Raw genomic sequence first — 26,369 nt, 5'->3', positions numbered from 1 at the left:
TCTACACACAGCCACAGCGGCCCGTCTGCCCTCAGCCCTCTCTGCTGGACACGAGGCCAGCAGGTCAGGATGCAGAGGAGACACCCGCTCAGGCCAGAGGGAGAACAAGCAGAACCAGGGTCTGAGCAGCCCTGGAAACTAACGGCCAGGCCACCCCTCCACTGGCAGGATAGGATGAAGCCCCGCACACCCATCGCCCGTGCCCACCCTTGCCCCTCGGCCAGCATCCTTGCCCAGGGGACACTTAAGTTGTGGCATCACAGCAAAGTGGCGTGGCCAGGGTCATCATGCTCCACGCTGCTGAGAATTGCCGTCTGGTCTTCCGGAAGCTGGCGGTGGCACAAGTCTGAGAGTCGGGCAAAGGGGTCGGGCCGGGAATGTCTCTTCTTCCTCCGGAGGCAGACAGCTTCGTCGGGCCACAGGACCTGAGAGTTTGGAAGGTTCTGAGCCTGGGAGGCAGAACCATCTGGGGAGGAGCAGGTGCACACACACAGGAAAAGAGAAGACAGTGGTGAAAGGGAGAAGGCAGCCTCACACACCCAGCCGTCCTCTGCAGGGCATGGTGCCCGGCCTCTCGTGTCACACGCCGGAATCACCCAAGTGCAGAATGTGCAGCAGAGAAACCATGAAGGGCCAGCGCCCGGGGCCGCCCCAAGTGCTGTCCTAGTGAGAGCCAGGAAGCAGCACGGCTGTGGCTGTACTTCCTGCAGATTCACAGATCTAGCCAAGCAACATCTCTTTTACATCTTGTATTTAATATTGAATATATTCAGTACCTTTTATCTAATATTTCTTCTATTTATCGATATTAAAGAAATATTCATATGTCTCTTTTAGTGCCTCCTGGGTACCAGGCATCGTTCTCGGTACTGGGGTTGGGACTCAGCACACTTTTCCCCCCACCGCCCCCCCAGGCAGTGATGGACGTCACACAGATTTTATCCATACGCATTAGAGTCAGGTCTGGCCCACCCTGGACTGCCAGGGCCACCCTCTGCCTTATGGTCCTTCTGGGGACACAGAGGTAAAGCCCTTGCATTCTAGAAGATTATACTTCAATGTGGCAATGGGGAGGAAGAGACAAACTATAAAGACTTAAAAACTACAGATATAAAACTGTCAGATACTGCAAGTGCTACCAAGAAAGATAAAATAGGATCACTAGATGGCAAATGAACGAGGCACTGCTTCTACTCTGAAGGAGTAACACCAAGGCGAGTCTTGAATTAGGAACCTTCCACAGACCTAGGGGAGAAGAGTTCCCTCAGTGTGAAAGCCCCAGGCTAAGAGCAAACGTGACCTGTTGACCGAAGGAAGGCCATCACGGTAACTCAGAGCGAGCAGAGTCACTGAGGCAGGCAGAAGTCTGTTCTGATCGCAGGGGGAAGCGTCTGGAGGGTTTTAATCAGAAGTGTGTGTGTACGTGTGCATGCGGGTATGTGTGTGCACACTCCCGTGACTTTCTAAAAATCACTCTGGTCGCTGTGTGTTGAATACACTGCAGGAGCCAGGATGGAGGCAGGAGGGCCAGAGAGGAGGCCGCTGCTCTGGGCAAGGTGAGAGATGGGAATGACTCGTAATTTAGCTTTAGCATTTGAGACAGAAAAAAGTGGTCAGATTCAGGATGTGTTTTAAAAGTTAAGTCAACAGACCTTACCAGATGGACTGGATGTAAGACGTGAAAGGAAGAGGGTCAAGGATGAAGTACCCTGAGCAACTGGGCACGTAGGAGTGCCTTTTATGAAACTGGGAAAGAACCGAGGAGAAGCACATCTGGATAATCAGTAACTCTATTTTGGACACGGTAAAGGCTTACAGGCCGTCCAGCTGCATGTGGAGCAGGCACCTGAACATATGAGACTTGAGCTCACGGACAAGATCTGGGCTAAAGACGGAGGGCATTTGCGAGTTGTGAACGTATGACAGGGAACAGGACCACTGCAAGCAGAACAACAGAGAATACAGGCACCTCATGCGAATTTTTGCAAAAAAAAAAAAAACAGAATAGATAAATGATAGGTAGGTAGGTAGGTATGTAGACGGGTCTTAACCTGAAATGGGCTTAAATGGGTTGAAAATTCAGCTTTGGGCTCTAATTTCTCTCTCAAAACCTAAAAAATTCATTTTCTTTCTCTCCACCTCAGTATTCCAACCTATAAACTAACAAGATAATAGTACCACCTGAAGGCTAAGTGAGAACTAAGTGCTCCCTGCCTCCCAAAGATTCAAGGGCCTCTGTGCATCACTCTTCCATAACCCAGCCTCTGCAGAAAGTTGCACTCCGGTAGATAAGGAAGACTGGCAAGGAAGCTGTGCAGTGGTCTTCTTGGACGGCCTCTCACAGCACGTCTAAAACCACGGGTAAGAAGAGAGCACGTGATAAAGATTAAGGAATTTTCTAAGTCTGAAAAAGGGCTGAATTATGTTTGCACTATATTATAAGTTACCTATCGCTGCTGGATAAACATCACACATTTCAGTAGTGGTGTGCGTTTCATGAAATACAGCAATTTCATTTCACTCTATCTCATGGAGAAAAGTCTGGCCAGCCCGCAGAGGCTGAGTCCATGCCACAGTGACCCCTTAACACTGAGTAGGACCCCAGAATTTCATGTCCAACCAGAGGCCTGAAATGATAAAGAGGAAATATTTAAGGAGATAGGGACATGTCCAAGGCATATGACAGAATGAGAAAGAAAAGTACTACTTATGGTTGTTAAAAAATACAGGGGACTTCCCTGGTGGCGCAGTAGTTGAGAATCCGCCTGCCGATGAAGGGGACATGGGTTCGATCCCTGGTCCGGGAAGATCCCACATGCCGCGGAGCTACTAAGCCTGTTTGCCACAACTACTGAGCCTGCGCTCTAGAGCCCGGGAGCCACAACTACTAAGCCCGTGCGCCACAACTATTGAAGTCCGCATGCCTAGAGAGCCCGTGCTCCACAACGAGAAGCCACCACAAAGAGAAGCCCACACACCGCAACGAAGAGTAGCCCCCGCTCGCCGCAACTAGAGAAAGCCTGCACACAGCAACAAAGACCCAACGCAGCCAAAAAAAAAAAAAAAAAAAAAATACACTAAAACAATGCCACGTATTTTCTAAAGGCGTATGCACAGAAGGGTTCTGAACACACATACCCCCAAGAAGGATGGTTCCCAGGTTGGATCAAACAGAACTGGGAGGATGATCTGAGACTTTTAACCTTACTTTTCTCATTTTTTGATATGAAAATTCTATTTGTGTATTACTTGACAATTAGTATTAAAGAGAAGCAAAGAACGAGATAAGCTGGAGGAGTCGATTGTGCAGAGAACCCAGGGCTGGGGTCCTGAGCCAGACAAGCCCGTAGTGGCAGGTCAGAGTGGGAAGAGAGGAACAGGGTGCTTCTCGACATTTACCGGATCGTTTCTTTGACTTCGAGGAGCCCTTGGATGACTTTTTGGGCTTCTTTATCCGTTGGTATTTCAGAGCCTCCAGCCTCTCAGGTACAGCAGCATTCCCAGGAGCAAGTGGACGTGTCCTGGAAGGGACAATTGGAGAGGCACAGGTCAGCTCCCGGACGAGAGAGCTTTGGAAGAGGAGCTGGAAGAAAGCCAAGTAGCTGACCCAGAGGAGAAAGAGCCCAGCTCTACGGAGTCCCAGGTGCCCATGACGGCTCCGTGACACCTGCCTTCCTGCTGCTCCTGGAAGAGAGAACCCCAGTGGAGAGCTCCAGCAGTGGGAGGCCTGCTGCAGGTAGACACCGATCTGTAGAGCCATCGGATGACCTAGGAAAGGGAGAGACAGGCTTTAATGGCAAACCCATCACATGGCACTCAAGCTGGGGCAAGGAAGTTGGAGAAGGAAACAGCTTTGATGTCTGAAGTTTATGGATCATCACAGTCAAGACCTTGAAATGAAAAGTAAAGGGGCAGATTAAAGGAGGGGAAGAACAACCCCACCCCACTGACTGTCCTCCTCCGGGAAAGACAGGGCCGGGCCAGATGGGAACCCAATGCCCAGTGACATCATCCCCTCCATCGCCAAGATTCAGGCAGAGCCCCGGCAGCCAACAGCAACTAACAGTTGTCGTCCACCAACATTTCAGCAGCAGACTGGGCTCAGACTTCAACTGGGCTCAGACTTCATCAGTCACGTGAGAGAACAGAAGAGGATGGGAGTGGATTGTGGCGGTGAGAGTGTCCAAATCAGGCTTGCAAAGCCCTTGACATCCGCAGCAGGTATCCAGTGGATCCATATTTTAAGATTCGACAGAAAAACCAAGGTTATGGGAGAGGAGACCACCTACGTCAGCGTCTCTTTCTGCCCCGGTTGTCGAGTGGGTGTAGCCATTTGCCTAACAGAGCAACTGCATGGTTAGGACAAAGGCAACAACTTAACTGGAGCCTGTGCTGCCCAGGTGACAAAGGGGCCCAAAGAGAGCTGAGAGGATGGACTGTCTGTGACAGTCTGCACTTACTGGAGAGAACTGTTCAAGGGTCATAAAAGAAAAAAATTTAGAAGACATGGATCAATGCCATTTCTTCTCAAAGTAAGCCAAACTTGGACCCTGAGGAGTAAGGGGGGAAGAGGGAGACAGGTCGCTCTTTCTTTCCCTCCAGTGCTGGCATCAGCACGCCATCAGGGAAGCAGGGACACTCCAGGACCCTGGTGGATGGGGGCGAGTCACTCTCCCTCCATCCCCACACCTCCCTCTTCCATTGCCCTCACAATCAGTGGTGGGTAAATTCTGACAGGAAGGAGTAGACAGCCAAACCTGTGAGGGGAAAAAAAGTCCCCAGTGGTGAGCAAGCAATCTAAGGTTTAAAAAAAAAAAAAAAAGAGGGGTGGGAAGACTACAGCCGCATCCCCCCAACATCAGATGTCTCTGCAGGGACGAGAAAGAAAAACATACAGACTAACTGTGGATAAGCCTCCGGTTCCCGGGGTTTCTTGCACTAACTGACAGTGAAGCAAACCTACATCTTCTTTGACGAACGCCATCATTCCATCGTCCTTTAGTAGATAAAGCATGGAGAAGCTCCTCCCAAGTTCAGGTCAGAGACGTGTTCATTTTCAACAGCCCCCTAAGAGCACAGAACTAAGAACCCAGCTACATGCACACACGGTCTCAGAGAGGAGGAGTCCAGCTCACCACTGGAGGCCGGGCCTTCACCCCAAAGACCTGACTGCCACCTCCCCCTTCCTTCCTCCTTCACAAACCCCACAGCCGACCCATGGAGACCCTGCACAGCAGCAGTTGGAAGGAAACTTGGGAGGCAGACAAAGGTTGGAGATGGCCAGGGCACGAGGGAGCAGGACTTCCCAGAGCTGAGGCAACGTCCTCACCCCCCGCTCATCCTGGACTAAGGCTTCTTCGTGCTGCCTAAAAGGAAAAAGACATGAATCCACACCTCAGTTCATCTGCCTCCCGGTCCTGGCCAGAGTCTTCCAAAAGGCCATACAGATGAATGGTGTACAGTCTGAGGAGGCGCATGACAAGCAAGTGGACCCAGGGTCCAGTAAGCAAACAACGCAATTCAGGGTGACCCTCTGGGCATGAGAGAAATGGGTACAGGGTGCCCCCAAAAACTCCTAGGGATTCTCCAAGCCAGCTGTAAGTTCCAGGGCCAACATTATTCTTACAAGCAACAAATTACTACTATTACCACTTGTATCATACGGCATTTACTTACCACTTACCACGCCAGGCGCTGCTCTATGTTCCCTGCAATAATTTTCTTTAACCCTTACAACATCCCTAAGAGGCAAATACTGTACTGACCCCACTTTTCAGATGGAGAAACTGAAGTTAGAGAGGTTAGGCAGTCTGTCTTATAATCCAGTTATCATGGGATAAGAGCCAGGACTCTCAACATCAGATAAACTGCGTGTCCAACTTCTTCCTAAGGGAAACAGGTGCAGAACCTACATGGAAGGGAAACATTGCTTTCGCATGCACCTGAGCAATCAGCCTGCCCTGCACGCACTCGCTGCCACAGTCACTGACATTCTCTGCTTCGGTGGCAGAGGGGAAAAGCTGGCTGAAGTTATGCCCTCAGGCAATGATTCCGGAGCAGCAACAATCCACTGAGTGGGGGAAGCCAATTTTCCCTTGTGAAGCAGCCAAGCTCCAGCTCTTCCAAGACACCTGCTGTCCGCCTGTTTTCGCATTTGGCTTGGTGCTCAGGCTCAGATGCACGACAGGAGAAGGCTCCCCAAGGCACTGGAACACTCTCCCGGTACAGGAGGCAAAAAATAAAAGGGTCTGGAAGGACGGGAGGTACAGGGGAGGGGGCAAAATGGGTCTTTATATTCAGCTAATTATGTAGAAAAGTCACATGAAATGTGTCCCAGCAGACTGGAATCAAACCACCTCCCTTCTCTGGGAAGGGGGAAGGGGGACCATGTCCCCTATCAACGCCGAGCCCCCCACGGAACTCTCAGGTAATGGACTTCTGACGCCGATGACGTAGGAGGCTGGGGGAAGCAGCTCCATCCCATCCCTGGAACAGGGGCAGCAGGGAGTCCAGGGCTGACCAGTGGGGTGCCTGCCCTCCAGGGAGGTGAGGCCGGAGTTCTCTTTCCAGTCAGCCCCAGTTCTTCCAGAACACATAAGAATTCAGCAAACGTGGACCCCATCCCCCAGAAAGTACGAGCAGTACTGGAAGGTGAAGGCCTGAAATTAAAGCCCAGGGGCTTCTCTGGAGCGTGTTCCCCATGAACCCCAGTTCTCTGTCCCACAGGTGTTTCTCTGTGGTTCACACCTACCAAAGACAGCCTGAAATTGACCTTAACACTCTTTTTCTCTCTCTCACCTGTTATAAAATCCATACAAAATCCAAACCACAACCAGGTAGCCCCAGAGGCCTTAGTGTGTATCTCTATGCTCACCCAGAGCAGTGGAAGAAAGACACAGCCAGGTTCAAAAAGGCAAACCACAGGGCAGGACAGTCGAAATCCTCCAGACTTTTCCTGCCCTCCTGCCCCAAGAGCTGGCCGTTACCCCAGGGGCTGCCGCGCCCGGTGACAGGCAGAGCAGTGATGAAGGAGCACTTCCTTCCTCTCCTGAGCGGACACTCTGATCTCTGACTACAGGACTGGGGTGGAGACCGAGGACACCCACTCACATCCACGGTGTAGCCAGGACACGGGTGAACCCACCCTCTGTCATAGCACAGCACAGCCAGCCAGGAGTCCGGAGATCAGTGCCCACCACTGCGCCCACAGACAGCCCCCCCTCTGGTGGGCCAAGTGTGTGGCCTCCGAACTTGGGAGACGCTTTTACCAACGGGACCTCCTTCCCAAGGTTCACCTAGTACAAGGGGCCCCAGCACGCTCCCAACCCACCTGCCTCGTGGAGGCCAAGGTCAGTATGAACAGGAAGGGGGATCAGAGGGGATGCAAGAACAGGGCCGCTACTGGTGTCAGACAGGGAACTGAGAGCCCCGTCCACAAAGGGACACGTAGAGAAGGGAGCTGGGAGGAAGAGGAAAGGGGAGAGGAGGAGGGGTGGGGCGGGGAGTGCGGGAGCAGAACAGGGGAGAGCGAAGGAAGTGGGAACAGAGCAAGGACACACGTGGACGAGACGAGTCACACCACCTCCAACGAGACCCAGCGGGGACACATGCAAAGGCAGTGTGAGGGTGGCGCCCGAGGAGGAGCCTGGCTCCTGCAAGGGCCCAGCGGCCTCCACCCAGAGCTCTCGGCAGGCAGCACGGTGAGGGCCTGACTCCCCAAGGCTGGAGCTGGCCGGGCCGGGCGGAAACCACCCTGCATTGCGCCCCTGGTTTCTGGGTTTTACCACAGCAGTGAGAGGGCACTCAGCCCCCGGGTCTGGCAGGTGGGGACACCGGGGAGGCGGTCACGAACGAGAACGGGGCCCGGGCCCAGGCACTTTCCCGGACTGGAGTGAGAGCTGGGCCTGGAGTCATCACTTCTCTGGGGGCAGCAGGGGGGTCACAACTGGGGGCAGGGAGGAGAGCAGGAAGGTGGAGGGCGGTCCCATCACTATCACCCCGTTGGCCGCTCCTAACTACGCTGTCCCTGGTCTCCCCAAGCTCATGGCTGCGGCGTGGCACCCGGCCAGCCTCACACAATCCCACGACCTCTGGCTGCGGACACTCTCATGGCTGCAGATCACGAGGAGATGGCACGGCCGTCCTGTTTACGGCAGGCCATCCTTACGACCAGAGGAGACTGATGGTCCTGAGTTAGGACCGTTAGCCCTCCTGCCGTCTCCAGGTGGGGAAGGGATGCAGAGCCTTCAACCCGGGAAGCCCGAAGCGCCCAGAGGAGGCTCCCTCTCCCATCTGAGTGCCTGGTGCCTGCATTTGCTTGTGGCCACAAGCATGGGACTGGCGTCCACGGCAAAAGGAAGATCTTGTCAGCTGCCATGAGACTGAGCAGGCCTCAGGGGACCACAGAAACCTCTCAAAGAGACTTGGCACCCCTCTGCTGTCAAGTTCCTGAGACCTCCACCTGGAAGAGGAGTCGCCCACATGGACAGCAGAGCTGCCTTCTGCCCGGGGGCCTGTCCTCTCCTCCGGCAGAGCTCCTCCAAGACCCCTTCCCGGAGCTGTGGCCCAGGGACATCAGGAGTGGCTACTGCAGGGGCCTTGAGAGCAACGTGAGCCCGCGGGCGAGGTCCACGCCTCAGTCCTGTGACAGCCAGCAGGCTGCAGAGCAGGCTCAGGAGTGGTGACCTCTCCCCGCCCCTGCCCTCAGAGGAGGACAGGTGGCCTGGTCCTGAGAAAGACCCGGCTGGTGAGGAAAGGAGCAGGGCCATAGCCCAACCCCGTGCTCCTGGGAGGACCGATCATCAGCAGGATCCCAAGAGGACAGTGAGGGAGGGGCCACCCCAGGGGAGGATCTGCACCCGGGGGGCTTAGGGAGGAAGGGGGCCTCTATGCCTACTACTGGGGAAACCGGGCAGAAAGGGGCCGGTGCTCCGAGACACCACGTGCCCAGCCAGGTTTCCAAGGTGCAGAGGTGCAAAGCGCTCGTAGGCATTCTAGGCCCCCGAGGGTGCATGCAGGGCCCCAAGGGCTTCTGTGGGAAGCTCTGGGCAGCAGGATGGCGAGGTGTCTGAGTGCAAAAACTGCAGGGAGGCTCTGGGAGGGGCTCAGAAGCTGCAGCGAGGCCGTGCGAGCGAGGCCCGGCAGCTGTGGTAGCAGCAGGGCGTGGGGACCCAGAAGCCATGGGCCATCGCAGCGGAGGCTGCCGCCCCACAGAGGGGCGAGGGCTGTGGTCTGGATTCCCCTGTGGAGGAAGCGCTGGCCCTGCGGAAGCCCGTCCGCTGGTCCGCCCCCTGCCCACCCACCCAGCCGGAGCTCCCTTACCTATTGAGCTGAAGAGAGGCTTGTCTCGACAACACTGCCCAGATAGCTGAGATCAATCAGAAACAAAGCGGTTATCAACATGGGTGCGGGGGAACCACCCACGCACACCCAGAGGGAAGGGGAGGAGCATGGGGACCAGAGAACCGACAAGCGAGGCCAGAGAATGGGGTGAGGAGCAGTAAGGAGAGAGACAGGGACCCAGACGGCACGATGGGACGAAGCAGATGAGGCTGCACAAAGCACAGACGACAGGGCACGGCCCCCCGCATCTCCTGCACAGACAGCACGCAGCTCTCCTCCGCCTCCCGAGCTGCTCCCCACCTGAGCCGGGGTGGGAGGTGAGGCTTGTGCTTCCAGGTACCAGGGTGGGGGGGAGGGAAGGGGGCAAGGGAAGGGCGCTGGGCTCCCTCCTCTCGACCTCCTCCCGTCAGCCTACCACCAGGCCAGCCTCCTCTTGACCCTGCTCCCCTGCACAGGCGGCCACATCAAGAAGAGACCAAAGGACGGAACCGGGGCGGGGCGCAGGAGGGATGGGGGACTACGGACGGTGCAGGCTCTTCCCAGCAAGTCGGGCCAACCCAAAGAAGATGGAGAAGGAAGAGAGACGGACAGAAGGACGGACTTGGGGAGGAAGTAGGGGGAGGAAGTAGTGGGAGGAGGAGGGAGGAGAGCAAAAGAGACCAGAGAGAGAGAACACGGGCAGGCGTCCAGGCTGACTGGTACCTGGCACACCAGCTGCTACAGTTTACAGTGGGCTCCCCCAGGCCGGCTGATCGCAGGGGCTTGTCTGTCTGTCTGTCTGTCTGCAGCTCCCTGCGAGGCACACAGGTTGGGGTGGGGCGTGTGGCTCGGGCACACGGTTCAGAGGCCTGAGATTTTGCTCCCAGCCTCCAGGACGCAGCCTCCAGGGAGGCTGGGGGGCCAGGTGGGGGCGGGAGGCAGCACTCACTAGGCTGCTAAGGGCAGGAGGTTGGGGACGGGAGCCTGGTGGTCCAGGGAAGTCAGGCTCCAGGGTCCTGCTTTCAAGGAGGAGAGGCCGAGGAAGAAAAGAAGGCTGGATACAAGGTCTCTGGGCCAACCCTGGAACCACCCAAAGCCAGGCTCACGGGGACGTGGTGGGCTCTCCACTCCAGAAGGCCCCGGGGGACTACTCATGGGGACACACCACACACCCCCTGGCCACGTCCTCTCCCCCGGCCCCCAGATGGCATCCTGAGAGCTCTGGGCTGGGTGGGGAAGATCCCTCATGCCCCTGGCAGGGTACCTGGGCAGGTAAGCCACACCCCCACCCCAGTGACACTCCCTGCCGCTGCCAAGACCAGCGCTCCTCTCCCGAAGGGATGCTGCAGCGTGTCCCGACAAGCCCTGTCAGTCGGTGGATGGAAGGGCGAGGGCAGGGGAGGAAGGGGGAGGAAGATGACCAGGCGGCGGTGGGCAGGAGAGACGGCTCACACTCACCCTGCAGTAGGTAACGGTGGCGGGGGGGGCTCCGGTCTGAGCAGCTCCTCCCCCACCCTCCGAGGGGAAGGCGTCTGTCCAAACACATCCAAGTGGTCCACAGGCCCCGCGGGGCCCGGCGGAGGGGAGGGGTAGCCCGTGGCCAGAGTGGTGAAACCCACGGTGGGCTGGTAGCTGGGGCTGCCGCTGCGGCTGCTCTGGGACGGGGAGCCCGTGGACGGTGTGGACTTGCGCGAGAAGCTGACGACAGCCGGCGGCTGCAGGGCGGTCTCTGACACCTCGGCGGGCTGCAGGAGGCCAGGGCGCGGCCGGGCCCGCGCGGCGAGCTCGGGGGAGCTGGTGCGCGAGCCGAGGGGGCTCTGGGTCAGAGGCGAGAGCCGGGAGGGCTGTAGCACCACTTGATGTAAACTGGGCTCGGCGCGCCTGGCCTGCCGGGGGCTGGGCCGCGGCCGGGGCTGAGGCTCGTACCACGGGGTGTCCAGGCCCAGCGCGCTGGGGCCGCCGTGCGCCCCCGGCTCGGCCGGCTCGGGGTAAGGCAACACGGGTATGCCCATGCCTTGGCTGGTGTGTCTCAGCTGCCCTTGGCTCACCAGAGGTTGCACAGGCCTGTCCTGCCACTTGGCGGCGGGGGGCACTGGGGCAGGGCCTCTGCCCGGCGCCTTGCCAGCCCAGCCCTTGGGCGCCTCCAAAGACAGGATGCCCGGGTAGGCTGCGGGCACCTGCAGGGAGGCGGGCGGCAGTCCTCGGGGGAGGCCGGCCGCAGGCTGCAGACTCTCAGCCACATCACACGGGTGCAGCTGGTGGGGGAACACCATGGCCGGGGTCTCCAGTCCTCCAAAGGGGAACTCCGGCCGGCCCCAGGGCTCTGGGGAGCGCCCGCCGGTGGGCGTCTGAGTCAAGGGCAGCGTGCTGTTGGAAGCGTTCTCTCCGTTCTCCTCGGGGATGGCGGGGTGGCCGAAAGGCCCCTCGGCGTGCAGCGGCGGCGAGGACATGACAGAGCTCAGGGGGCTGCCCACCTCCGGCATGTAGAAGGGCGGCGGCTCCACCTCCCCAGGGCTGCTGCTGCTGAGGTACCCGTAATACTGGCTGTGGTGGAAGGGCCGGGGGGCGGGCGGCCTGGCTTGGCCAGTGGCCTGGAGCCGGCCCTCCAGGCCGCCGGGGCCCTCCAGGCTGCGGGGCTGGAACCGAGGGCTGTATGCTGGTGGTGGCAGGTAGGACTCCTGGCTGGATGACAGAGGGGTCAGCTGGGACTTGAGGGCGGCCACAGACGCAGGCACCAGCGGGTCTTCATTCTCCTCGTCCGACTGGCGGAACTCAGGGTACATGTCGGTCTCCTCCGCAAACGGGAAGCCCTCGATGCGCCGAGCCTTCGCAGAGGGCTCCACCTCAGAGGGGTCCATCACAAAGCGGCCGTCGGGGCCCCTGCTGATGAGTTCGATGGGCGTGGTGGCCTCTGCCTCAGCCTCCGCCTTGGCCACGCTGTACTTCTTGCTGCTGATGGCCCTCTTGGTCTTCTTGTACAAAGACAGCTCCTTCTCCCGCACGGGGCTCAGCATCCTCTTGGCCGCCGGCTGGCCCTGGTCGTCGGAGGACTCGGATGGGGCGCGGAGTGTGCGGATGCTCTCGGGGCTGACCTTGCCAGAGGACAAGCTGGGGACAGGGAGAGAGCAGCAGGCATGAGGAAGCTCAGAGGACACTACTGCCTTCCGTTCTCCCTGCAAAGTACCACACGCGCCTAGGAGGACGCTAGTGAGGAGGAGGAATGCTGGCGGGTGGCGTGTGCTGGCGTGAAATACTCTGGGCGACTCTCAACTCTCAACTGTCCAGGCGTGCACTGTCCACTTTCCAAATGGACACCTCGTTTCCACGTTTGTTCTGCCTGCTCCTATGTTTGCTACCTCTCTGCATTCACACCTGCAACTTCACTCCCAGGTTGCTCAAGGAATGCAAGCTCATTTTAAGAGTAACTTAAGCAAGGCATATTGAGAAGACACAACTGTTAGAATGGAAAAAACTCAAAGAAATAAACAGCTCATCTACTATTTTGGGTCATCTACACTACTGCTCCCCCTGTTAGTGCGGACAACTTAAAATTACCATGCAGATCAATTAAGGGAAAACAGCTTAGAAACACTGTCACGGGATGGAGCGAGCCCTCCACCCTCCACCCCAGATGGCCGTACCCTGTCTCTCTGGGGCTAGACCACTTACGGAGACTCCAGGCTCTTCCTGCAGTGCGTGATGGAGAGTGGAGGGTCTGGAGGGAGAAAGAGGGGAGCCCGCTGAGGCCTGACGCCACACAGCCCTCCCCAGCTGTCAGCAGGGTCCAGAGCAAAGCCCCGCCGGGAAGCAGCACCCTAGCATCTGGCACGTCTGGGTCCAGGATCACGTGCCCCCACCGGGTCTGCCTCCACCCTCGTTTCGGTCCCAGCCGACTCTCCCACCATCAAAGCAAGTCCCATCAGCAGCTCTGCCCACGAGGTCCCAGTTTGCCAGTTTTCAAGGCGACACCTACCTTTCTTGCGCTTGAGCTTCCGCTTGCGCTGCCTGTTGACAAAGCAGGCGGCCAGGGTGCTGAACAGGATGGCCGCAGCCAGGAAGCATATGGTGGCCACGATTCCAGCCAGTACCGGCCGAGCCAGGCCTTCGTCGGTCAGGTCCGGCTGCGGGAAGATGTCTGGGGGGATAGGGGGAGAGCATGGGTTAGACCCTCCCTCCCCAGGGCCCCAGGTGGTTCCCCACCTGTGTAGGACAGACATCACTAAGGCTCCGCCCTAAAAATGAAGAGGTGGCATGGCGGGAAGACGGAGAAGAGGGCGTTTACAGAACCGAGGAATCGCTACCTTGCATGTGGAGAGGAAACCCCATCTGTTATCTCTTCCCTGTGGGACGCCAGCTCTGTGATGGTCTGCGCTGGCCCAGGACCTTACCAGCCACCCTCACCTACCAGCATGCTCTACACAGAACCCGTGACTAGCTGACTGGACACTGCAGGGGCCTAAGCATCACACGGGCATCGTGACTCCCACCAGCCTCCCTATAGGACCAGGGTCCAGAGGGTGAAACTCTGCAACAGCAACAGGGCTGTTGATCCAGAACACAGGTGCCCCTTTCTAACCATCACAGTGCAGGCAGGCAACTTCTGCAGGGGGTCAGCACGTCCTGGTCACCACAGGCACATGCTGGCACGGATAGGGGCATCAAACAACATCCTTGTTCTACAGGCAGAAGTGAGCCTCACTTGGTGCCCAGGTGCGCAGAGCTCAGAGTGACAGCCAAGACTGGACCAGTCCACTGCGTTACATGTCACCCCACAGTTGTGTTAGTAAGTGCTGCTCTACAGGCTCATCGAAGGGGAAGCCTATATATCTTGATACATTTGGCCAGAATCCATTGCCATGTCGATGACAGCAAGGGATTAAACAATCCAGATCATGCTGACTGGTTGAGTAGAAAATGAAGGCTCAGCCTTTGGAAGTGGGAGGCTTCAAGACAGGGAATGCTGAGGGAGCTGCATCCTTGTTTACCACAGGAACCTCCCGACTGCCGGGAACGAGACATAAAGCCCCCGAATGCAGAACAGTTCACGAGAGGCACCCCCAAACCCTCAAGTCCTCTCTTCTAGCTTGGCTGCAGCTCTCTTCCCTGGAGGGAAGCCAAGACAGAAGTACGCTCGTCTCTGCTGCTACAGCAGGCACCTCCTTATAGAGAACAACAGCCCACGGTGCCTAGTACACGCGACAGAAGCCGCAGCCGCTCCCCCCACCCCGGGCTTTCTCGCCCGCCCACCCCCTGCCCTCCCCGCTGCCCCCATATCTCTACCAGGCCCGAGCATGAGCTTCTTGGCCCAGCTCTTGCCCACTGGCTCCGAGGGGCTCTGCAAGCGCTGCCCGAGGACGTGAGCCACTGCTGGATCACTAAGCAAAAACCTCTTTGCAAACCAAGGGAACCACTTCTGGGGGAGGGACCTGCTCCATGTGAGGCAGTGTAGCTGGAGAAAGATGTGTAGAAATGGGACCAGAGCCAAGAGAAAGAAAGAGAAATGGAGAAAATGCTGGGGAGTTGGCTTTATTTAGCCTGAAAGTATCTACGGAGAGGAAGGAATGGAGGAAAACAACACCAAACAGCAATTTTCCAAATGAAACACCCTAATTATGAAGCCGTCTTAACGAGAGGCGTCAGTACTGCTGACCTGTTTCTGTCTCTTCGCTCCAATTCGCCCCCCGCCCCACAAGAGGATGACACCGGAGGAACAGAAATGTTACAGCAAAAGGGCTTAAGTCCTTTTTGACTATTCTAACAAGAGCCTTAACTGGATTTCTCTCTGTGGTTACCTTATAGAAACGGCCATGAACGCAGCTCTTTAGATGGAGAAATCCTACCCACCTGGCAGGCTTCAGCTGGCGCTCGCTCTACTTCCAGCTCAGCCTCTTCCCATAAGAGCTGTTCCACAGACGCCGCCCCTCCCCCCAAGTACCTGTGCTGGAGACGCCGGCGATGTTGCTGGGCTCGCTGATCAGATCCTGCATGACAGCCAGGACCCGGAACTCGTACCACGTGTCCTACAGCCCCAGGGAGGAAACCCCGTCGTCAGCCAAGCGACCCGGACCTGCAACAGCCGCCCATCCTCCCCCCACCCCAGCTCTGCGACTCGGAGTATCTGCCGATTTCCATGGGATAAATACTCCCACCGTGGCCGATTTCAAGCTACCAATGTGAGGTCATTGAAAGCAGAGTTGGGCAGAGATGCCACACGGGCTCTCAGGAGTGCAGGGAAGGGAGAGGGAAGATGGGTGGGGTGGTGGGCATCTGAGAAATTAGCTGCTGCCTCTCCGACTAGAGAGACATCCCGGTTTAAAGGGAGTCCGCTGGAAAAAAGGACCGTCATCTCCTCCAGGGGCTCGGAATTGTTAAAGGAGGGACCCTCCTCTGGGCAAGTGGAAGACAACCCTTCTGGGAAGCCTCTGCCCACGTCAGACTCCAGCAGGGAGCTGGGGCCCCAGCCCACCCTGGCTCGTGTCGGCACCTGGAGACCCCCCCAAGCGGGAACAGCACTCCCCGCGGCCACAGGGCAGGCCCTGAACCTGCGGACCTCAGCTGAAGTGATCTGAGGATCCCAAACCCTGGCAGGAGACCTGGGAGCACAAGAGTGCAGGTGTGGGACGGTACGCAGCAGCACACACACACCTGAGCTGGGTCACTCAAAGCTTCCGGTGATTCTAGGAAGAGTCACGTCACTTCCGGAATTGAGAAAAGCAGCAGGGAAAATGCTAGGCACCTCACCTGGGACAGGTCCCTGGCGAAGAAGTCCCCGTCAGTGCCAGGTATGGCGTCATCCAGCGTCTCCCAGCGCTCTCCGACACGGAACTCCAGGACGTAGCGGTCGATGGGGAAGCTGTGGTTGGCAGGTGGGAGCCAGGACAGGAGCACACCCTGCTGGGTCCGGTTGGCTGTGAGGCACCTCGGTGGGGTAACCAGCACCAGGGGTTCTGGAGTTGTGACAGGGAATGCTGCGGGGGAGGGAGGGGTGATGGCGGGGGTGCCGAGGCCGCTGCAACCCCTCTACCCACATGTCCCTGTAGGGGCAGTGACCCCGGGGCGATGAGGGCCACACCCCCAGGGTGCAGGCATCAATTCAGGACACGTGTCCCATGAAGAGCCCTCCTGACCCAAGGGAAGGGGGCAGGGCGGGTGGGCCCGAGCCTCCTGATTCCATTTCCAGAGCACTTCTAACGACACACACAAGGACATCAGGTCCCGTGAAAGGAAAAGAGTCAGGAACTTCAGGGAAGAAGGAAATGTAATTATCTTTTGAATAAGACAGTATCTTTGAAAAGATACTATAGGGACTTCCCTGGCAGTCCAGTGGTGAAGACTTCACCTTCCAATGCAGGGGGTGTGCGTTCGATCCCTGGTCAGGGAGCTAAGATCCCACACACCTCAATGCAGGGGGTGTGGGTTCAATCCCTGGTCAGGGAGCTAAGCTCCCACACACCTCGGGGCCAAAAAACCAAAATATAAAAGACAGAAGCAACAGTGTAACAAATTCAACAAAGACTTTAAAAATGGTCCACATCAAATATATCTTAAAAATGAAAAAAAGATACTACAAAACGTATCTTTCATTCTTTTCCAAGGAAGGAGGAACATCTTCCCTAGCACTGCTCACTCCATCCGTTCCCCTCTGGCCCAGGTGGAAAAACAGGCCCCAGGGCACAGGGCTTCGGAGCGGGGTGAGCCACGGCAAGAAAGAATGTGGGACAAGGCTGGCGTGGGGCTGCCTGGTCCCAGCCGACCTCTCTGGCCACAGACAGGGGCCAAATGCAACAGCAGGAGGGCGGGGTGAGCCGCTGGGTCAGGGAGGAAGAGGCAACCCTACGCCTGCCACCAGATGAGGCCGGGGGCCAGAGGAAGGGAGCAGCGGGAGTGCAAAAGGAGGAGGAAGGACCCCCACCCTGCCGGGAGGCACAGAAAGATGCAAACACGGGGCCAGCGAGGATCGATGGAACTGAAGCTCTTCCATCCGTCCGAGGACACGTCAGGGCAGCCCACGGCGCTCAGACGGGGCACGAGGCACCCTGGCCCGGACAAACCCCGCGGGACGGTAGGACAGACCCTCACTGGGAGGTCAGTGTTGGTCTTGTCAGGCACTTAGCAAGGCGCCCGCACACAGCAGGCAGGAAATGTCTGCTCTCCATCCCAGCTCCTCCAGGAACACCCCGGCCCGGCCTCACCTAAAGTGTTCACAGTGACCACCTCACTGAAGGCGCTGGTGCCCAGCTTGTTCTGGGCCAGGACGCTGAACTGGTATGCTGTCTCGGGCTCCAAGGCATCCACCAGCAGCCAGCTGGGTCCCGGAGGCACAGGCAGGGACAGCCAGTCGTGGGGCCCAAACTGTGCCCGCTTCATCCTGCCCGAGAGAGAGAGGATCGGGGACAAGGGCGTGGGGTGGGTTACACTGGAGACTCGAGAGGGCACACAGGTGCTGGAGTTGGGGGCGCTGCCCCAGCCTCCCCAGGTTAGAGGTCAGGAGCAGGTCATGACCCCCCAGCTGTGGCTGGTGCCGGTCCCCATGAAGCCAGGTCCCCAGCCACTACTGGTGCCTATTCTCTGAAAAGGGACCCTTGGCGACTGACGCTCGAGATACTGGTCAAATTACCAATTGCATTCTGGGAGAATCTCACCCTGGTCAGAGCCCTAAGAGTGGCGCAGCCCTGGGAGTGAGGACACTGGGGACAAGGCAGGTACCAAAGTGGGAAAGTGGGGATGAGCAGGACCAGGGGGAGGCCGGGTGGCCAAGGGCACCCGGCCTCCCGGGGACAGCCAAACGGGACCTGCGTGACCCCGAGGGCTCCATCTGTCCAAGCAGGCTTGAGTCACTGAGGAGGAGCTGGGCACAGGACAAAAATGCCCAGTGCTTCCCCACGATGGGGACCAGGACCCACCCCTAAGGCTTTCTGGGTTAGAAGTCACCAAGGCAGGCCGCGCTGTGGCTACAGAACACTGGAACCGGAGGTGAGGGTCGACCCTTGCTCTGCAGCCCATTTGACTCCCTGCCAGCCATGAAGCCAGCACCGAGGCACAGTGCCCGGCGCCCCCACGGGGAGGACACATCGTCCCTTGGGATTGGCCGCACAATCCCTCAGCAGCCTGAGGACCCCCGCGGAGGCGAGGCCCCTGCAGGCCAAGGGCTCACGGCTCACAGCTCAAGCCTCTGCCCAGGAATCGGAGCGGAGGCAGCCGAAAGCACAGCAAAGAGAAACCAGCGCGGGAAGGAGGCCTCCCCAGCCCCGTGACCGCCCTTCCCCCGCCGGCACCACAGCAGGCAGCAGAGTGACAAAGCGAAGCAGAGCCCAGGCAATGGGGGAACCAGTCCATGCCCAGACCTTCAGCTCGGGCCTCCCCAAAGGCGGCCACGCGCCCTGCCCTGGCCACGCAGCCGCCTGGCAGCGTCCCGCCTGCCCTGGGGAACAGGTGGGGATGGGAGGGGGCTCCGTTTCAACTCCGAGCCCCCCAAGCTCACCACCTAGGTCCAGTTGGCATCCAGAGCTCAGAACGCCTAGGTAATCAGAGTCTGGGAAGCAGGCCAGGTCCCTCTTACTCCCTGCTGCTGAGAAGTACACAGAGGACTCTCCCTCAATCTCCAGGCGCCCCCGACTATGCTTCCTCCTCCCGCCCCCCACCCCGCCCCGACCTGGTGAGCCTGGCTGGGGCTACACACCCAGATGAGACAGGTCTGGAAAGGAGGAGGTGAGGGCTCACCCTCCCCACTCGAGGATGTCACCCATGATGCAGGTGGCCAGTGCTTGGCTCAGGATAGGGATGTGGAGAGAGAAAATCCTGAGGGGAGGGGTGGACCTCAGCCGAGGCCTCTCTTCCCAGTTTTTCTACACCTCTTGTCTTCAGCCTGCTTCATGCATTAAGGTGTCTGTGTACCCCGAGGTTTGGGAAAGATCTCAAATCTCTGCACTTCACTAAGTGAATGTATAACCAGGTACAAAGACGACAGACACACAGTCCTAGAGAGAAAATGCACATGTGCAGAAAAGGCCAGGAAGGTGAGCGCCACTTCACACTGGTTTCTGGAACCACTGGTGCAGGGCCAGAGTAAAAGTTAGATCTATGCTGTGGCTGGCTGTCTTATGATGCCCTTGAACATCAGGAGTCTCTTCTGGGCTCCAGAGAACAGAGCAAGCTGGAGGAGCGAGCCAAGGACAGGGAGGGGCCGCGAGGTCAGCTGGGGACGCGCAGCACAGGGGGACGGACCATCCAGGCCCCAGCCCCGTCGTCATCCCAGACACCCCACCCCCTGGAGCCTGGTCACCGGGCAACACACCCCACCGTCCGGAGGGAGGTAGGGCAGGTGGAGAGCCACACCCTTCTCATAACCTGCCCCCTGACCCCAGGGACTGAGGTGGCGGGGGTGGGGGGATAAGCAGAGAGCAAGGCGTGCGGGGGTGACTCACAGAGGTCCGTACCAAACAGAGAATGTCTGCTCAAATCCTCCATCGTAGCCTGGCTCCCAAGACACGTTGGCAGTTGTCATGGAGACCTGGACCCGGACACTGCCCGGGGCATGGGGGCTGGTGCCTGCAGGCGAAGCAGACACCTCAGGTGGGAGGAACTGAGCCCACGCAGCCGGGCTGTGACCTCGTGCACCTGGCAAAAGCTGTGCCCCGGGGGAGAGATGGGGACAAGGACGCTCCGAGGAGCTGCACCCAGCCCTGCTGGGTCATGGGGCTGGAGAAGGAAAACCGTCCCGCACGCAGGCTTGTCCTTCCAGCAGGAGATGCGTGAGTATCAGGAATAAGGGCCGGAGGGAAACCAGCCCCTGGTCATCAGCCACGACCAGGCCTGGGCTCGTCTGGAGAGCATGGAAGTGCTGCCGACGGCCACAGGCAAAGCCCAAAGGCCCCCGTCCCACACAGCTCTCTGGCCTGAGACCCAAACACCAACGTGAGAGCCGCCCACCAGCCCGGCACGGCAGTCAACACCTCCGGCAGGAGCCCGAGTCCTGGGCCCACCACTCAGTGCAGTGACGCCAGGCAGGGCGTGCCACCCAAACCAGCCTCGGTCTCCATGAGCGAGCATGGGGGGGAACACCAGCTCCCACCTCACACACGTGTGTGATGAGGCCCCACTAGGTGCTGAGCCTAAAGCTGGTGGTAAATGCTCAAAAAGCACTGGCTGTTGCTACAACTGTGGCTGTCTGTCCCCAAAGGGGCAGGGAAAACGTGCAGGCCGAGGTTCTGGCGACAAGGTCTCAGGCAGAGGAAGTGGGCACACGTGCCCGGAGCCCCAGGTAAGAGGACACCTGTGCCAGGCCCAGCCCGGACCCGGGGACAGACAGCCCCGCACCCAGAGCCCGGCCCGCCTTCCCACGCCCCATACCGATGACAGTCAGGTGGGTGCTGGCAGTGATGCTGGTGACCACATTGGTGGCAGTGCACTCCCACTCTCCGTGGTCCTCCTTACTCAGGGCACGGAACTGCAGGCTCCCGCTGGGCAGGGCATTGTGCTTGCTTCTGCTGGGCTTCCCTACCTTGGCCAAACACAGGGGCGGGAGGAGGGGCAGGGAAGAAGAGCAGCCACCAACACTCAGGGGTCCAGGAAGGACGGGTGACAGCGGGCCCCAGCCCGCAGCCCTCCCTACCCCCCCGCACCAGGAGTCACCGTCGCTACTCAGCCCCCGCCCCGTCGGAACAGCGCCGTCCCCAGGCCGTGCCCCTACCGCGCTCCCCGGGAGCCCCGGAGCCCAGAGGTACCTTCCTCCACGTGATGACAGGGAAGGGGTCCCCGGCGGCAGCGCAGGGGATGAGCAGCTCCCGGCCGGCCTCTTGCCTGTACTCCCAGCCTGGTAGCACCGTAAAGTACGGGGGGTCCTAGGAGAGCGCGGCGAGGCTGTGATGTCGGGCATTTCAGGCGCCCACCGCCCGCATGGAGGCGGCCCGCAGCCCCGGCCTCACCTTCAGGACGAGCCTCGCGGGGGAAGACTGGCCCATGGTCCCCAGGGTGTTGTAAGGCACACAGGTGTAAGTGCCAAGAGCCTCCTCTGTGGCCTCCTCGATTCGGATGGAGCCGTCCTCCATCAGGGTCCAGCCCAGGTTCTGCTGGGGCACAGACAGCGCAGGGGAGCTGGGGTCAGGAGCCGGTGCTCGGCCCGGGCCCCTCAGCCGGACCTGAGCCGCTCCTCCGTGCACAGGCTGCGGGAGCGGGGGCGTCTCGCGATGCGAGAACGGCCAGGCCCTGCTGGACTCGGCCCACGGGAAATGGCTCTTTGCTCTCCCAAAATCCTGGGGGGAGGGGAAGGGCCCTGGCGGGAACCAGATCCCCAGAGGTAGCACCTCAGGGCCGGGGGCCTCCCGCGACCGGCACATGGCCCTCCGGCACCTTCTCAACCTGCAGGGGGCGGCCGTCCTTGTTCCACTTGACCACGGTGGCCGGTGGCTCTGCGTCCACGGGGCAGCGGATGTAGCCGTGAATTCCCACAGGCACATAGATCACGGGGGGCATGTTGAGGACGCGGGCTGGGTCTGCAGGGCCGGGGGTGTGGGGAGGGAAGCAGAGGTGAGAAGGCGGGGCGGGGGGGGCGAGCCACCCAGCAGCCCAGGGCCCCCCACTCGGCGCAGTGCCAGGTCGGCCCAGCAGGGACCACGAGATGGTAAAGCCCACCCCCCGGGCTGACCGCCCAGAGGCCACAGCAACCGTCCTGTGTGTCCAGCCCTGCATCCTTAAGAACACCCATCTGAACGCATGGAGGCACCGCTGCTCCTGCCCGCCTGCAGCTCCCCCCAGACACCTCCGCCTGGAGACGCGACAGCCGCCGGGACTCATAGGACAGCAGCGTCCCTCCCAAGTCTCTGCGGGACCCCAAGCCCTTCCTCGCCCCACATCCTCTGCGGACGGCGACCAGGGGCGGAACCACAAGGCTGCTTTTCTGCTCTGCCTTGGTTTCCCATCTGTGCAGGTGGGGTGCAGAGTCAGCCACGGAGCCGCTCGAAGTTTCTCAGGAGAGCAGGAGCAGCAGCCCTGTGACGTGGGTGAGTCATCCCCTCGGAGGCTCCCCAGGTTCTCCCCGAGGACCATGGAGGAGAAGGATCCAGAACTCCCCGGGAGGCGGTGGGGATGAATGGGCGGCTCTGTTAGCGTCTGGAGCCCTTCAGAGAAGAGCATTACATAAATACCAGGCCGAAATATATATTTAGACATAGCTTCCTACTTTTGTATGGTAGATTTTTTTTTCTCCTCCAAGGTTTTCAAAGGGTTTATGAATGGGAAATACTCTGAACACTGCTTTTTAGCAGAAATAAAGATCCTTGTCTCACCCACCTGAAAATCTCACCCCCCAGGTTCTCTTTGAAGGCAGGAAAGAGGTAAAAAACGACAAGTGGGAGTGGGTGATGGTGCCAGAGGGAGACAGGGAAACGCTTCCCTCAGCAGACACGGCCACAGCCTGGAGGACGGGAGCCTTGGTCCTGGTGGATCATCGTCCTTTGGAGACCACCCCTGCTGGCCCTCCCCCTCCGCCATTGCCCCCTCCGTGCCCGGGTGACACAGGCAGAGGGGTTCCGCTCCACAAGGAGCCTGCCCTGCCCTTGGCACCTTCACAGCCTGGGCACACAGGAAGGAACTCATCAAAGCCAGGCCTGGGGTTCTGGGTCACACAGCTTTCCTTAGGCCTCACAGCTCTTAGGAACTCGGGGCTCATAAGACAGCAGCTGAGAGTCGTCCTCGGCTGTGGACAGCAGAGAGGAAGCCTCTGGCCCCACCAGCAGCATCACTACGTGAGGGAGTGAGGTCGGGACTCGGGGGGCCCACCACCGGGCCCATGCTCAGCCCGTCTCCCGGGGTCACCAGCTGTTCTAATGTCCTCAGCTCAGATGCCACCTCTGGGCCACGCCTCTCCAGATGGTCATACTCTCGCCCGCCCCTCCGTGCTGTGGGAGGGAGTGGTTCTTGCACATGAGCCCTTGTGTGATGGACAGCCTGTCACCTACCACGTCAAGAGGGGCCTTTATTGTCAAAGTGACGGAGTCATCCTCCAATCAGGAGGAAGAGATTAGCCCTCGGCACTCATCCTCTCCCCCACTCGAGACCAGCAAGCTGAATGATGCTGCACAGAAGCCCTCGGTCGTTCCGGCCCAAGAGCAGCTCCTTCCCCTGGGTCTCGGGCAGCCCTGGAAGGCGCGGTAGGGAAGCCACCAGGGGCCCGGTGCTGGGGAGGCGGCGTAGTCGCCCCAGAGAGGATCTGTCCCCCTTGCCCACCCAGCAGGGGAGCAGAGAGCGGCAGGAGAGCTACCCCACTGGGTCTGAGCTACATGCCCTCAGATACTGAGAAAAAAACACCTTGTTCAAGGTGCGGACAGAGGAGCTGGCCAGCACCGGCATGAGGACAGTGTCCAGAAGGCCCGCCTGTCCCTAAGCCCAACCGGGGCGAGGCTGACGGAATGCATTAGTGGACACGGGCGGCCGTGCGGCCTGGAGAAGAGCCTGGCGGGGGCTCGATTCACCTCCGCTGACCAGCCCGGGTCAGGCCGCCTCCCGCGCTGTCCCGTCCCCGCCTCGGCCCCTCCTCCGCCCACATTGCCTCCACGCAGCCCTCCAGCCCCCTGTGTGGCCAGCGTGGCCTGAGCCTGCCCCACTCACACTGCACGGTCAGGTACGCCGAGGCCGAGGGCGAGCGTCCCAGGCTGTTGCTGGGGACGCAGGTATACTTCCCCGCGTCCTCAGGCTTCACCCGGAAGATGATCAGGGTCCCGTCGATCAGGATCCGCACCCTCAGCTTCAGATCGCTGCAGGGACACAGAACACAGGACACAATGGCAGGGGGGTGGGGGCAGGCGTCTTCCATTCCACGCTGGGACAACATGCCAGCGAGTCCTCCACACGGCTGAGGAGGGGGCAGGCGCCCTCTGCACACACACTGGCCTCAGCATGAGGGACACGCGGACCGGATGCCCCCAACCCCTGCCAGCTCCCAGAGCCCAAGGGCAGCCCCTGCTCGGAAGCTTCACCCCGAGGGGGCCTGGCTGGGCCCCAAGGGAAGGGCGGGCACTCACTTCTGGAAGTAGACATTCTCGTCCTGCCAGTACCAGGTGTAGGTAAGGTTGCCGGGATAGGCCTCTGCCCGACAGGTGAGCAGAGCATCCTGGGATATGTTGACAGTGATGTTCTCAGGAGGGGAGACGATGAAGGGAGGTCCTGGGGGGACAGGAACAAGCATGACCTCTCCTGGCGGGGGTGGGGTGGGGGGGCCGCAGCACTGGGCTCCCAGGAGGCTCCGACCCTCAGGAAGGGGCACCCCAAGCCCTGGGAAGGACAGCGGGGAAGGCACTGGTCCAGGAGCTGGCAGCGCAACCAAGCAGTTGTCATGGAGACGCATCCAGCTGCTGCCTGTGCTCAGGTTCTTCCTCTCCCTGCAGGTCCCAGGGATGCAAGGGGTCCGGAGGTGTGGCCGTGTGCTCCCAGCCCGCTGTAGACGCCCGCCCCATGCACAGCCCCTCTGTAAACCCGGCTTCCGAGCAGCCAGCTAACCCCTACACAGGCGCGCGCGCACACGCACACACACACCCCCCACACCCCCCACCCCCCCTGCAAGGAGAAAGGAACCGCCTTGCCTCTAGAGGAGTAAGAGGCTGTGGGCTGACCGGATGAGGGTGGCCGGCGGGTCGGGGAAGGGGAGGAGAGGGGTGGAGCTCCAGCAGCCCTGGTGGTGCGCACCTTCCAGACAGGCCTGAGTCGCAGAAGCAGCGTGCAGCCGCCACCCCACCCCTCGAGCAGGACGGAGGCCGCCCCCTCTGGGGGCTTCGGGGCCCCAGGCAAGGCAGGCCGGCACCTCAGGTGCTGACCCCACAGACACCAGCGCCACCAAACGCCCTCCGTGTTATTTAACCCTCTGGGGTTGGACGGAATTCCTATCTTTATTGACTGATGCCATCATCAGAGGGTGGAAGCCTGAGAGAGGGCTCCTCCCCCGGGGAAGGAGGCGGCCCAGCGGGACGCCTTCTGGACATTCAGAGAAAGCAGAAACCCACCAAGGAGCCCCACGATATGGAGAGGAGCTCCCACCACCCCCAGCTGAGCCACGCACGCCCTGGGAAGAACCCCCCAAGCTCAGTGGGGCCGGAACTCCTGCCAGAGGCCCAGGGCGTAGAGGCCAGATCGCTCTCACCTTGGACGAGCAGGTGGGTGGTGTGGATGGCCTCTCCCTGGATGCTGTACGCGCGGCAGGTGTAGGCACCTCTGTCCTCCCGACTGACCGACGTCACCGTCAGGCTGCCGTCACTCACCTGGGGCCGAGGAGAGTCGGGCTCAGCTCCCAGCCCTGGGCCCGCCAACTCCATCCCAGGTGGAAGTGGCCTGGGGCCCATGCACCTGGGGACACGGAAGCAGGCTTCTCCCTCCGAGGACACGGGTGCCAGCCGCTCCGCCTGCCGCCTCCAGCCCCACCTGCGCCTCCGCAAGCGTGAACTGTCACGGGGATGGAGGCGCAGGGCAAGGAGAAGTGGGTGCAGTGGCCGCAGCAGACCCACACTCACCTGGTACTTGCCGTTGGCACCTAGCAGCATCTCCTCCTTCAGCCAGGTGACAATGGGCTTAGGGTTCCCAAAAGCTGTGCAGGTCATGGTGACACTGCTGCCCTCCTTGGCCTCGATGTACTGGGGGGGTGTTTCTGTAAAGGTGGGAGGAGCTGCAAGAGACCCAAGGCGCGGGGTGGGGTCAGCCAGCGGCCCTGAACACAGCGAGGGCCCTGCGCTGGGCCACCCCACGAGGCTAGCACCCTCCAGGAGGTGGGAGGTGACACAGGTGACAGGCCCTGCCTTGTGGGGGGGGAACCTGGAGCTCAGAGTCACTGTGGCTGGATCCCAAGTCTAAACTTTCCCCATTGCATACACCTAATTCCCAATAAAGGACTGTTTCTCCAGTACCCACAGGCGCCCCATGCTCAGCACCAGGGATGCGGCAATAAACGAGGCACCCGTCACCCCACGATCATCCAGACACCCCTCCTTCTATAACCCCAGCCCAGCCAGGCCCACAGTTCTGGGACATTTGCCGTCTGAGCCCTGTCAGGCCTAGCACGGATCACA

The 26,369-nt window shown here is 59.8% G+C and overlaps 1 protein-coding gene across 3 annotated transcripts in view; it reads right to left on the bottom strand.

Annotated features, from left to right (window-relative positions):
* Positions 1-257: 257 nt before the first annotated feature.
* The window catches only part of IGSF9B (immunoglobulin superfamily member 9B), a gene marked incomplete at both ends in the record, with an annotated part of 41,503 nt that continues 15,391 nt past the window's right edge, over positions 258-26,369 (bottom strand). Inside the window, 17 exons of one of the 3 annotated variants that reach the window (XM_081240613.1) lie at positions 258-466; positions 3,400-3,521; positions 10,780-12,429; positions 12,991-13,036; positions 13,295-13,456; positions 15,257-15,341; positions 16,063-16,289; positions 17,514-17,689; positions 19,746-19,869; positions 20,671-20,821; positions 21,045-21,161; positions 21,246-21,386; positions 21,670-21,812; positions 23,926-24,071; positions 24,339-24,480; positions 25,451-25,568; positions 25,818-25,969. In XM_081240613.1, coding sequence (XP_081096739.1) covers positions 258-466; positions 3,400-3,521; positions 10,780-12,429; positions 12,991-13,036; positions 13,295-13,456; positions 15,257-15,341; positions 16,063-16,289; positions 17,514-17,689; positions 19,746-19,869; positions 20,671-20,821; positions 21,045-21,161; positions 21,246-21,386; positions 21,670-21,812; positions 23,926-24,071; positions 24,339-24,480; positions 25,451-25,568; positions 25,818-25,969 — 3,911 coding nt within the window. Of the gene's footprint in view, positions 467-3,399; positions 3,522-10,779; positions 12,430-12,990; positions 13,037-13,294; positions 13,457-15,256; positions 15,342-16,062; positions 16,290-17,513; positions 17,690-19,745; positions 19,870-20,670; positions 20,822-21,044; positions 21,162-21,245; positions 21,387-21,669; positions 21,813-23,925; positions 24,072-24,338; positions 24,481-25,450; positions 25,569-25,817; positions 25,970-26,369 lie in introns of those variants that run through there. The other 2 variants (XM_081240614.1, XM_081240615.1) reach the window with 2 other exon arrangements.

Source organism: Mesoplodon bidens, assembly GCF_964165515.1.
Source record: "Mesoplodon bidens genome assembly, chromosome: 7".
Classification (NCBI taxonomy): domain Eukaryota; kingdom Metazoa; phylum Chordata; class Mammalia; order Artiodactyla; family Ziphiidae; genus Mesoplodon; species Mesoplodon bidens.
Note: the sequence above shows the minus strand (reverse complement) of the source record. Positions and strands in the feature narration are given on the sequence as shown.